General features: G+C 42.1%; 1 protein-coding gene across 2 annotated transcripts in view; it reads right to left on the reverse strand.

Annotated features, from left to right (window-relative positions):
• The window catches only part of OSBP2 (oxysterol binding protein 2), a 139,080-nt gene extending 126,788 nt beyond the window's left edge, over positions 1 to 12,292 (reverse strand). For both annotated transcript variants that reach the window (XM_054996264.1, XM_054996263.1), the window contains exon 1: positions 11,966 to 12,292. In XM_054996264.1, the coding sequence (XP_054852239.1) occupies positions 11,966 to 12,234 (269 nt within the window). In that variant the 5' untranslated portion in view covers positions 12,235 to 12,292. The remainder of the gene's footprint in view (positions 1 to 11,965) is intronic.
• Positions 12,293 to 13,218: the final 926 nt, after the last annotated feature.

Here is a 13,218-nt window from a genome sequence, read left to right on the forward strand (position 1 = left end):
TGACAAGCCACCCATGACTCTTCAAAGCACCATTCCCCAAACATGGCACCTGCCTCATGTTTCAGGAAAGTGGGAAAGCCCTTGTCTGGTGGGACTTGTGGTTGACAAGTGGTTTCCAATGTGAAACAGCCATTGCTGGAGGAGATACAGAGGAGTTAGCTGTGTTAGTCTGTAGTTGAAAAATAGTTGCATTTGACAAAGAGAGCTGTAGTTCTCGAAAGCTTATGCTACAATAAAGTTGGTTGGTCTTAAAGGTGCTACTGACTCTTTACTATATTTCTGGAGGAATTTGCAAGCTGCAAGCCTCCCTAAGATGCAGGCCTCATGCTAAAGATGAAAGTAAAAGTGGCTGTTCTGGTTGATGATAGATCAACAGGGATAGATAGCCATGTTAGTCTGTCTGTAGCAGTAGAAAAGAGCAAGAGTCCAGTAGCACCTATAAGACTAACAAAATGTGTGGTAAGGTATGAGCTTTCATGAGTCACAGCTCACTTGTTCAACCAGTACTGCACACTAGAGTTCCTTTGGTGCTTGGGCAGCAACAGTGTTCTCTAATAATGAATTGTGAAATATTGTTTAACTTTGTATTTATGTAAAAGTTTACATTTCATCTGGGAAAATTTAAAGTTGTATTTTTCTTACATGATGTTAGAGGGAGAGCATAGTATTTTCTTAAAAAAGATTTCAAGATAATCTACCACAAATGCCAATAAGGCCGCCTGGATTCCAGTCCTGCCCTACCCCCATTCATTCACTATTTGGAAGCAAACAAGCCTTATATTTTTTCACATTGCTTCCCCACCCCCCCATCAAAGGGTTCCATTCACTTTTAAAGATCTATGCATAGTAGGACTCATAACCTAACTTAGTGTTTCCCAAGAGGATTCCATCGCCATCTCTCCCCCGCTTTTCCTCCTCTCTTGGCCTCCTTCTTTTCTGCTCCCCACTTTTATAACACTGGGGCACCACCGCTAGAAATAGAAGCGGTGGGAGGGGGCTTCCAAAGCAGGTTTGCTGTAGCAGCAGCATCCAGTGTGGACTAGGGAGGTCCTTACTTGAACAAGTAAGTAGACGGAGAGGGAGGTCCAGTGAGAAAAACACAGAGCCTCCCCAACAATGGGTCTTCCCATTCTGCTTCCATCCCATTAGCAGCCCAGCCTTCCCTTCATGGTCATGGAGGATGCAAAGGCTGCAGCCCCTACAGACTCTTGTACCTTGAAGAGCTTTAGGATAAACAATTCTGCAGTCAAACCCTGCATCATTTGCATTCAGCCTCTCCCCTCCTCTCCCCTCCCCAAATTTCTGCCTTTCACAAACAACTGCTTCCCTGCAAAGGAAGAGAAAGAATGTGCCCCCCCCCCATAACAAGTAAACAATCACTGCACAGTCCCCTGCACACACAGCTGGTCAGTTTTTTAAGAGTACAGTGTATGTTTCCTCATTTCTTGTTTCATTGACTTTAGGGCTTGTTACAGAACAAGATATGATTAATTTTGCAGGGCTCAGCCTTATTTCTTTAGACTATCTGACTTTTTGAACTATTCAGCAATATAGGAGTACAGCTTATGCTGAGGCTGCTTCATATGTACATACTTGTATAGATGCACTGTTTAGAAATCAGAGTAGACTACAAATGAGGAGTTGCCATTTAAATATGGTTGGTTACAATATAGACAAATTAAAGACCTATTTGATACAGATCAAAGGAGGACAGGTTTTAGAATTCAGAATTCAGAATTTGAGGAACTTTTGTTAGGAGATAGTAATAAAGCAATTAAATGTTATTGAAATGGTTCACAGAAGATGAAACAGTCAAGGTACAAATGGTAAAGTGGGAAATAATGATGGAAACATGGGAACAATTGTGGAAAAATACGTTAAAAATATCAACATGTACCGGTATTAGAGAGAATGGCTATAAAATGTTATATAGATGGTATTTAACACCGAAAAAATTAGCCATAGCTAATAAGCAGCTACCTACTAAGTGTTGGAAATGTAAGGAGCATGAAGGTTCTCTATTTCATATGTGGTGGACTTGCCGTAAGGCTAGAGACTTTTGGGATAAAATATGTGCTGAGATGTCTTTGATACTCCAGTATAATGTTGTTAAAAATCCAGAAATGCTGTTATTATCTTTGCACTTAGAAGATGTTAATAGAAATGACATTGCTATATTATATGATAACAGCAGCAAGAATATTATATGCTCAATACTGGAAGAAAGAAGAAATACCTGAAATTGAAGAATGGACAAACAAATTGTTGTATATGGCTGAAATGGACAAACTAACAAGAAACTTGAAGGATCAAGAACCAAAAACATTTTTGGAAGATTGGAAAAAGCTGAAAAAATATATGGAAAAGAAATGGGATGTTAAGGGACAATTATGGTCTTTTGAAGAGTTTTAATGATACTAAGTAAGATAAGATATAATTAAGATCTTTACTAATAACAAGATAAGAACAACTATAATATAGAAATAATGTGATATTAATAGCGGGGGGTTCAAGTGCTGTTGGAAGTCAACATTGAAAAGGGGGAGGGGAGGGGGTGGGGAAATATACTTGTGGGAATTGAAAAAAGAAATCAGAGTAGACTTACACCTGCTAACCTAAACTTCTGATTTAAATGGAAACAGTATTAGTAGTTTCCTATCCTCACGGAAAATTTCTATTAACACTAGCAAAATGCCAATCATAGAGAGTGAAGGAAGGACCAATATATTGTGAGTTCAATCCTATGACTCCCTGCCACCAAGCTACATCCTATGGCTGCCTTTAGCTTAGTCTTAGTGACTCTCACACATCTCCCACTGTTTTTTGTTTCTTTCTCAGTATACAGGATTCTAAATCAGGATTACACATCATTTAGATTTGTAAAGATGCCCACATTTGGACATAACAGCAAGCTGGAATGAGAGCTTGTTTAGAAAGTCTTCAATCACAGCTCTGGGTGTAAAGGGGAGGAGGGAGGGAGCACACAGGCCAGATTCTTGCTCATCACAGACTCCCGATGTGTTTGTGACATCTAAATGCAGGCAGAAAGTAATATCAAACAATAATTAGCCTTTATTATTTTCCTCCTATCTTAATAAAGGCTCAACAAATCCCAAGCACCAAGTCGCCATGGCAGTGACCTACCGCCTTGCTGCCACGAGGATCTGTGGGACAGCCATGCTCCTAGATGCCACACTTTCTATGGAGGCCCAGGTCACCGCCACTGCCAAATCTGCCTTTTTCCATATCTGACAGGTCAGGCAGTTGGTGCCCTATCTCCCACCCCAGGACCTGGTGTCAGTAATCCATGCAGTGGTCACCTCCAGGCTGGATTACTGCTACTCACTTTATGCTAGGCTGCCCTTGTTGACCCAGAAATTACAACTGGTTCAGAATGCAGCGGCATGCATCCTTACTGGGACGTCATTTGGGGCACACATCAATCCTGTGCTGTGCCACCTGCCAGTTCAGTTCCAGATCCAGTTCAAGGTGTTGGTTTTAGTGTTCAAAGCCCTTCACGGACTGGGACCTGCATACCTGCGGGCTCGCCTCTCCCACTATGTCCCTCACAGGGCCTTGCACTCTGCAGATAAGCAGCTTCTGGTGGCTCCTGGCCCACTCATCTGGCCTTGACTAGGGCCAAGGCCTTTTCAGCTCTGGCCTGGCAGAACATGCTCCCGATTGAGATCCAGGCCCCGAGGGGCCAGTTCCAGATCCATAGGGCTTGTAAGACAGAGATGTTCTGCCGGGCCTTTGGCTGAAAGCCAGTGAATTGTCTCCCTGCCCCCCCCCACATATTCCATTGTTGGCTGCTCCAGGCTTGTACCACAGCTGTATTCATGCTTTTTAGATAATTAATGTAGCCTGTACTGTTCATGGCACCAGTCTTGTATTTTGTATTCTATTGAATCTATTGTTTTTAGATACTTGTTTATTATTTTAATGTATAATATTTTCTTTTGTTGTTAGCTGCCCTGAGCCCATTCATGGGGAGGGTGGGGTATAAATTTGATCAAATAAATAAATAAAAAACAGCCTTGCTCCTAAATTTTTCATCTGGCTCCTATACCCAAAGGAAATTTGTCAAGGCTTGATCTAAATACTGTTATTTTGTTATATATAATTTCTATAGTACCTTTAATATTTAAAATGCTTAATCACAACAATTCTGTGGGGATGTTTTGATTAAGAGTAATAGCTTAGGCAAGTCTCTCCCCTATTCTGCAGGGGCAACTGACACTTATTAATACACATACATACACAAAATAGTGTTTACTGATCTGCTTTGAGAAGAGTGTTAAACTAAGAATACAAAGTACAAATATAATGAACAGAATATATGCTGCCCTCCCACCCATGCCAGGATGATTCTGCTTCTCTGCAGCTGACCTGTCTTCCTCCTCCCCAAACGGTTGAATGGTGCTGGTGGAAAGCGCCATCAAGTCTTTGCTGACTTACGGTGACCCATGCAGGTGTTTTTAAGATAAGAGGCTAACAGAGGTGATTTGCCATTGTCTGCCTCTGCATAGCAACTCTGGTCTTCCTTGGAGGTCTCCCTTCCAATTACTATCGAAGGCCAACTCTGCTTAGCTTCCAAGATCTAACAAGATCAGGCTTGCCTGGGCTATCTGTTTTAATAAAGTCCTTTAAAGGGATGACATTTCTTACCCTAACCTTCCAGGCTGGCTGACTAGGTTAAACTAGTGCAGTTCCTTCCATGTTCTAGCGCTCATCTACCCTGTCACTTCACAAACTGCCAGATATTACAGAAGTAAAATAGAAAAGAGTCCAGTAGCACCTTTAAGACTAACCAATTTTACTGTAGCATAAGCTTTCGAGAACCACAGTTCTCTTCGTCAGATGCATCTGACGAAGAGAACTGTGATTCTCGAAAGCTTATGCTATAAATGACATTAAATAAATAAGGGTTGTTATATTTTTGTGTAACATGTATTAAGCAAATATTGTGCATATTAACAGCTATTGTGTTAATTTACTTGTCAGCTTTTGGCAAATGAATTGCTGTATTATCATACCAGATTCCTGATTTTTTTTTTGCAAAAGCAAATATAGCAGCCTTTGATTTAACAGACTGAGTTGATCGGCCACAGCTGATGAAAGATCCTTTCAAGGACTGTGGCTGGCACAAAGGACTTTTAAAATGAATTAAATAGTTCTATGCAAGAGGTCAGTACACAGCTCTTCCAATTCTTATGCCAGAGCTCTAAATCATGCTATTAATCCCACTGACATTGTGCTTGCATACAGCATAGCTCTGTACATAAATCATATATAACCTAAAGGATTACCTCAACAGAGCAGGCAGAAACCCTTCTAGGCTCTGGTCATGCAATGGCATCAGCCTTTGTTTCACTTTAACACAACAGTTCCCAGACCAGATCATCCCAAGTTCCCTACTGAAGGGAAGAGCAGGATGATTTTGATCCCCTTCAAGGTTAAAAAACACAGCTGAGAAGTGTTCAGTTGTAATATAGCAACAGAGAATTGTTAGACACAAGGGCCATTGAACCACTGCAAAGCATTACTATGCAAGTCTAAGACACAGCGTGAACTGAGCAATTAACCCAAAGATGGATCTGCACACTTCATTTTCAACAATGTGTGATAGTATTTTCTGTATTTATTTTCTGAAAATGGAACACTGGATATACTATGAAGATTCCTTCTTTAGAGTGAGGAAGACACTCTGAGACTTAACAGAGTACCAAGTGCATCATAGTGTCTTCCTCCCCTTTGAGGGAGAACGCCTATGTAATTTTATTAACTAACCTGAAAGCTGTGTCATTCCCTCAACCATGTTTATGTCAGAAATGTAATGTAAGGTTTTTAATAAAGCAACAAAGTTTATTGGTACCTTCCTTGATCTATTTTTATGCCTGTCTGCCTTTCCTAAAGACAGAAATCCTATTCTGCATATTAGGCAGCAGCCAGTGTGGTAGGAAGACCCAGGTTAAAATCAATCCTTCTGCCATGGAAATTTCCTGGATGATCTTGGGTTAGTCACACACTCTCAGAATAACCTGCTTCTCAGGATTATTGTGAAAATGAAAAGGAGAATGGTGTAAGCTGCTTTGAGGCTTCACTGGGGAGAAAAGTAGAGTGTAAATGAAATAAACATATATATTAGGCCTGTCTGAAAGGGTAGGGGTATGTTCTCTCAGAGTCTACGGTCTACAAGAACAGACTGTAAAAATACTACTTTATCAAGAATACCATGCGTGGACTAAACTGACACTCCAGAAGTATCGCTACTTGCAGGGATTGAATACAGAGAAGAATAAAGAAATGCTATTGCTATTTAACACTGGTATAGTGAGTCTTAGAGTAGCATGACTGGAAACTGCCCAGCCTTCCCACAGGCTTCTCTGGCTTAGCTACTTAGATATTGCTATATAATAATCTTAAATACCAGGAAACCAGCCCTTTGCATTTTTCACCCATCACCCTCAAACTAAGTTTGTAGCTACATTTATATTGGTGATTTGAATTTCTCCTTAGCATGGAAAGACTTGGAACTTGTTTCTTCTATGTCATGGACACAGTCCAATTCTTTGGTTAGTGAGACCATGGCTTTTTCCAGAAGCTCTTTTGAAAGACTAAGGGTCCATAGTTTTAGACCCAAAATTTAACACAAGTTTCCTTGGCATTTGTAAAAACTGACATAAAATGGTCAGGTATATCACCCATGGCGTTAAGTATGGAAACAAATTGGAACAACCACTACATCCCAAAATGTTTTCATTCTACAAGTGAATGCATCCTCCTAGAGGGACTGAATATTTTGCACCTGCGTTAGCTGCAAGCTAGTTACTGGGCTGCCTATACCTGTATTACTGCATTGTATTCTCTTGAACTTTGTCCTATGCCCAAAATTCACTTCAGAAACAGAACTGGAGTATTATTTAGATATACCCAAAGTAGATTACATTATTATCTTCCCCGCTTCCATTTTATCTTAACAACAACCCTATGAGGTTCAAGGTTACCAACCAGGCTTCCATGGCCAAGTGGGGATTCGAACTGGAGAGTCTCAGATCCTAGTCCAATGTTCTAGCCACTACACCACACTGGGTATAGGATCCTGCTTATTACTGGGTACCAGAGTTATAACTCATGATCTACTCCTCTAGAAGTGCTTAACTTCGACAACAAATATAAGTCCATTTCACTTCCAGTAGCAGAATTTGGTCATGGCTGCCCTCTCCCCATAAGTGACCAGTGCTCTCTTCTAGCATGTTCCTCTAAACATGCAAGGAAGCTGACCACTGTCTCTCAGTAACAGGAAAGACAAATTACTTCAAAACAAGCCAGCTAGCAGTCCTATTCTAGTTCCAGAGCTGACTGTCCTGAAAGTCCCCCGCCCCAAAAAAATCAACTTCATTTTTAGATATAATGTGGGTCCTGAATTCCCTTAGATATACAGACACCTATGTACATGCTCATCTAAAGCTACAGGCACATCAATCAGTATGATTACCAATATACATCCTACTGTAATCAAACGATGGATTCCTTTAGCTGCCATCCCCTTCACTCTTATTATATTTTACCCAACTTCTATACCAAAGTAATGAGCACCCAAGGCTACTTTTAATAACAAAAAACTAAAATATGTATCTCAGATCAAGAGCAATGGATGATGCCTTTTTTCCTTCCCTCTCTTTCACTTTGTAGTTCTTCTAAAAACGTACTGCTCAACTCTACTTCATGGTTGTTTGTCACGAAGAAAGCTTTGCAAGTCCACTTCATTAGGATTTCTTGTCTCTCCTAACAGAATTTTTTGTTTTAAGTAGAACACATATCAAGGAACAAATAGGAAAATATGATTCAACACATGAGTACAGGATGCTTTGCCAATTTTTTTTAGTCCCGCCTGCAGGTCAAGAAGGCAGAAGTGAGTTTAAGAGAAGAAGACTTAAAATAGCGCTTTTCAACTGCATCCTGAGGCAGAAACTCTCCTGCAGCCACATTCATATAAGTTCCCAATTTGACTGTAAATCAAGGTAAGTCATGACGCAGCTACCTCTATGATGCGAGTTTTCTGGAAAAAACATTAATTGGAACATCTTAAAATGCTCTAATGAAAGCATGATGTGATTTAGCAAGTTTTATTTTTGACTTATCTAGTAAACAAAATTATTATGTCCCAAAACAAATACACTAAAATTTTTGATTAGGAAAAATAGTAATCAATCACAGTTTAAATGTCATATTCAAATAAATTCAAACCTTTTTGTGGAAGATATTTTTATTGGAATAATGTTTGTAAATTTTAACAATATGATATAATGCACCCTTGCACTGTTTACATCTAAGAAAAAACTAAACTGTTGACACTAGTTTTACCACATCCAAAGAACTAAGCATGATACGCCTTAGACACAAGTGCCCACTTACCTATTCCAACAGAATTTAAGTCTCTTCTACAAAGGTCACCTTATTTTCACTTTCACTGCTCATATTATCACTTCTTAGTTCCATATCAGACAGACACAAACATGATTCAGAAGTACCTGAACAATATTCATGTCTGCTAAACAATGGGCAACTTACCACACTTCATCTTGTTTACTTATTGTACTTGTTTTGGGTCTCCAAAAGCAAGAGATTTTGAGAAACAATCAAGCTTGACCATGCAATCATTTGTTTATTCTTTTTATCTGGATTGAACTGAAAGCCTAGCTGCACTCACAAGTGTCTTGTGCAAACATCCCAAGGTCCCCAAGCTCAAAGGAGGAGGGGGGAGTGGATGAGCCACTGATCTGTGTGTTTTCTGAAAGTGAAACATTAATCACAGTTTTTACTTTGCTTTTACTTAAGAATTTTAGTGCCGATCTAACTAGCACAGCACATCAGGTGAATTCATAACTTAACTATTTAGATTATTATGTACATTTGTGGTTCTTCCACACCTGCTCCATTTACAAAGCAACAAAACATCCACTCTCTCACAAATTCCTAGAGATAATTACCGGATTAACACAAAAACTTCAAAAGTGCAATGATTGTAGCATATTGTATTAGCAGTGGCATCAACTAATTGTCATTAATTTTAGGAGAACAATACATCTTTAGAAGTTAAAGATCTCCAACAGTTCTGAAGAAGTGAGATGTGGCTCACGAAAGGTCATACCCTACCACTAATTTTGTTAGTCTTATAGGTGCTACTGGACTCTTGCTCTTTTTCTCTGCTAGACAGACAGACTACCCATCTTGATCGATCTCCAACAGAAATATAAAGCACTGGAAAACTTTCCGTCCTACATCTGAACTGTGCTCAATGTTGCTTTTTTAAAAAAACAATGACACAGCAGCAGATGAAAGAGAATGCTGATGTCTGCTGAGCTCAAGCCTGGGGGGACTCATGACTGAGGGGTACATATATTCAAGTGGTAGATGGGAAGAAGACTAAAAGGTGGGCTTTGCCAGTGCTGTCAGAGCAAGCTACGTTGTAGAGGACAATATTGCAATGGAATCAAGAGAGGAAGACAAAGGTCAATAAGCCTTGTTGTGAAAAGGGCAAGAGAATCAGAAACAGTGGTCTCCGCTGTTTCTACACCCATGTATAAAAGACAAGATGTAGTAATTCCAAGAGTGCAGTCATGCAACAGAAATAAACAGGAGCCTTGTGACACCTTCCTATACAAACACATGCTTGAATAATGATGTGTCGTCTTAAAAGTGTCACAAGCGTCCTGTTTATTTTAATGTAAGATCTTCCATCAGTTTAACTCCTGTGGCTGAAAGAGTAGGAAAAGAATTGTTTGTCAGTCCCTCTTCCTCTTTTAGACTAAAACTTTTTTAAAAATGTACATCCTTTTCTCCTGAGTGGAGACCTAAAGCAACATATTCTTCCCTCTTTCACTCTATCCTTACAGCAATCATGCTGTCAGGTAGGCTGAAAGTCTGCAATGAATCTAGTCACCCAGTAAGCTTCCAAGGCAGAGCAGGCAGTCGTCCCAGATCCTAGTCCAACACCAGAATCACTACATCACACTAGCCCTCGCTGATCAAGGAAGTGAACAACAGCAGAGATGAGATTCCTCAGATCATTACTTTCCCTCCAAGGACCCATTACAACCTGCTTTCACCTCAAATAGATTTTATTTCAGTATGAATCTTTGTGAAGTAACAAGCAACCTAATTTATTTTCTTAAAGGGAAATGCTTGCCATTTCCACTCACATTCAACATGACACATTCATCACATTCTATCAGCTTCGGCTGGTGGCCCAATTGCACCCCTATCTGGACACAGACAGCCTGGTTTTAGTAATCTCTGCTCAATCTCCAGATTGGATTACTGAAACGCACTCTACATGGGGCTGCCCTTGAAGACAGTTTGGAAACTGCAGAACCCAGAAGCCAGATTAATAACTGGGATCCAGAGGTTCAAATACATACAATCAACTCTGGCCCATCTGCCTTGGCTGCCTGTATGTTTATGGTCCCAATTCAAAGTGGCGGTTTTAATCTACAAAGTCCTGTACAGCTTGGGACCACAATACCTGTCTGAGCACCTCTCCTGGTCCCATTCTACCTAGACACTGTGCTCAGCCTCTGGAGCCTTCCTCTGGGTGCCATCTCCTTGAGAGGCTCAGAGGGTAGCAATTAGAGGGACAGCCTTTTTGGTGGTGCCCCCCCCCCATCTTTTGAACAATTTCCCTGCTGCAGTCAGCCTGGTACCTAATTAGCCATCTTTTCAGCACCAGGTTATGACAGCCTTCTTTACAGAGGCCTTTAAAGATTTCCTTGGTCATTCAGGGGCCTCTTATGTTTAGCCTGGTGCCTCTATGAATTTTTTTTTACTGTTTCTAGTGTTTTAATGTACATTTATTCTGAAATTAACTATCTTCCTTCTGATGACCCAAGACCCCCGGGCAGGATAACAGCAATAAACTTAATAAGTTAAGAGCAAGAGTCCAGTATGCCAGCTCTCTTCCGCAACTGGTCACCAACCCAGGAGCTGATTCTAAGGTGTCACAGTTGCAATCCTACTGTCAGACAGAAGTATCCAGATTACAACTGTTGTGGACAATGCACTAATGTAGCAACACTGATGCATTCACCCACAGTTCCATTGGTGACTCTGCCACTACCCATCAATCTCATGGGTGTTTACTGGGCCCCATTAGCTGTGCAGATAGACCACCAGTCAATGTGCAGCAGCAGCCAAACTGCTGTATGACATTTTAATTTATTTTTTATTTACTTTATTGGTACCTTGCCTTTCTCCCCAAGGAGATCCAAACACAGCTTACATCATTCAATTTCATTCTCACAACAACCTTGTGAGGCAGGTTAAGGTGAGAGTGTATGACTGGCCCAAAATCACCCAACAAGCAAAGACATGAAGTAGAGATTCCTCTACCTGCCAACTGTCAGAAGAGCAGAGACATACCGGCAAACTTGCAGCGTTTAATGAACAAGACTGTGGCTAAAGTGAGTTTCTCAAGCATGAGGCAGCCAGCCTTTCGGTGTTCACAAGGCCCCTGTGCTTGTGACAAGGGGCATGACAATCAAGCATGTTGTTTTTCTCAACTGGGCTTAGCGCCTATTTATCCTACCATAAGAATACCAAAGCAAAACGTATTTCCATGAACAGCTCCTCTACAGTGTGCAGAGAAAGAGGGATGCATTACCCGCAGCAACTGCAAACTCCCACAACTCCTAAAAGAGTGATCAACAAGCATATACACTAGAGCCTAACAGGCAAAAGGCATTCCGCACCCCAGACCACCGCCTCTTTTAGTTACTACAATGCACATAATAGGAGCGCACTGCCAAATCTCCACAAGCCTTGCCTCCGCTGCCACTCGGCTCACTGGGGCAGGCGAGCAAGGACAGATTCGCACACGTCTCCTCCAAAAGGAAAGCCTCTCCTGGGCTGCTCCCAGCTCATCCCTCCCTCCCGCCCATCCACCCGGGCGCCGTTACCACGGTACCTATAGTAGCTCAGCAGACCGTTGCTGAGCACGAACCAGCGACGCTGGTAACCCTTCAGGTAGTTGGTCCACTTGAAGAGCCAGCCCTTGTAGGTGTCGGAGCCGGGCCCGGCGGCGAGCGGGGGGCCCTCGGAGCTGGTCGCGCTCAGGCTCATGGCGGCGCGGGAGGAGGGCGGCGGCTGCTTGCAGGCCAGGCAGGGGACGGCGCTGAGCAAGGAGACCAGCCCGCGGGTGCTGCCGCTGCACGACGACGCGGCCGCCTTCCCCATAGGCGCCGCTGCGCCCGGCTGATCGTCCCTCCAGCTCGCCTCACTCAGCTCTGCTGCTCTGCCCAGCCGCCGGGGCTGAGGCGAGGGGGCGTGGCATCCAGCGCGTAACGGGATCCGCCACGCCTCCTCTCGCCTTGGCACGTGACGCCCTGTAAGAGCCTGCTGATTCTCTGCCAGTCCTCCGGCCCTCTGGCGGCGTAAAAGACGAGCGAATGACACCCCGCGCGTTCTTGGGAGCGTGGAATGCTGGGTAGGGCTCGTGAGGAGGAAAAAAATGAGCGGGAAAGTTTGTAGCGCCTCATCGATTGAATTTTAGAGTAGAGGTGAAACGGCCGTTTTACCTCAGCGTATCTGCTCCTTTACGAGAAACTCCCCCGTAACCCTTGGCAAGAGTAATCCGAGAGGAAACCCGTAATGCAGCTGAGCTATTCGGTTCCTCTCAGTTCAGAGCCAAGGATGATTTTTCCACGGCAGATACAGACGTGAGGTAAAATATGGTTGACACATCAACAAGGGGTAAAGCCGGTGGGGGTATTGGCACGGCTGGAGCCATGATTCGTCCCGTCCTCGGTTGTTGTTGTTGTTTTTGCTTTAGTAAAGACTTTGAATTTTTAAATTTATTTTTATGTATGTTATTTATAGTCTGCCTTTCTCCCTCAGAAAGGCGGATTACGCAGTGTGAATCAGTACAGTAAGTTTCAGACATTTCAATAAACAATGTAATAGGGTACACAAATGCCACTGCAAAGATTTAAGCCAGCAGAAGGCCAATACAGAGTTGAAGAAATGCTGAAACAGTGTAAGCAGTTCTAAGACTAACATATTAACATTAAAACGACCCAGTAAAATCACACAGCGACAGACAGTACATAGTAAAGTCTGTCCCTAGGATACTTTCCATCAAAAGAAAAAAATATAGTAAAATTAAAAATATAGTAAAATTGAAAGGTTTTGTTTTTAAACTGGTGACTCCCCTTCTTCCAT

Source organism: Eublepharis macularius, chromosome 13 (assembly GCF_028583425.1).
Source record: "Eublepharis macularius isolate TG4126 chromosome 13, MPM_Emac_v1.0, whole genome shotgun sequence".
NCBI lineage: Eukaryota > Metazoa > Chordata > Lepidosauria > Squamata > Eublepharidae > Eublepharis > Eublepharis macularius.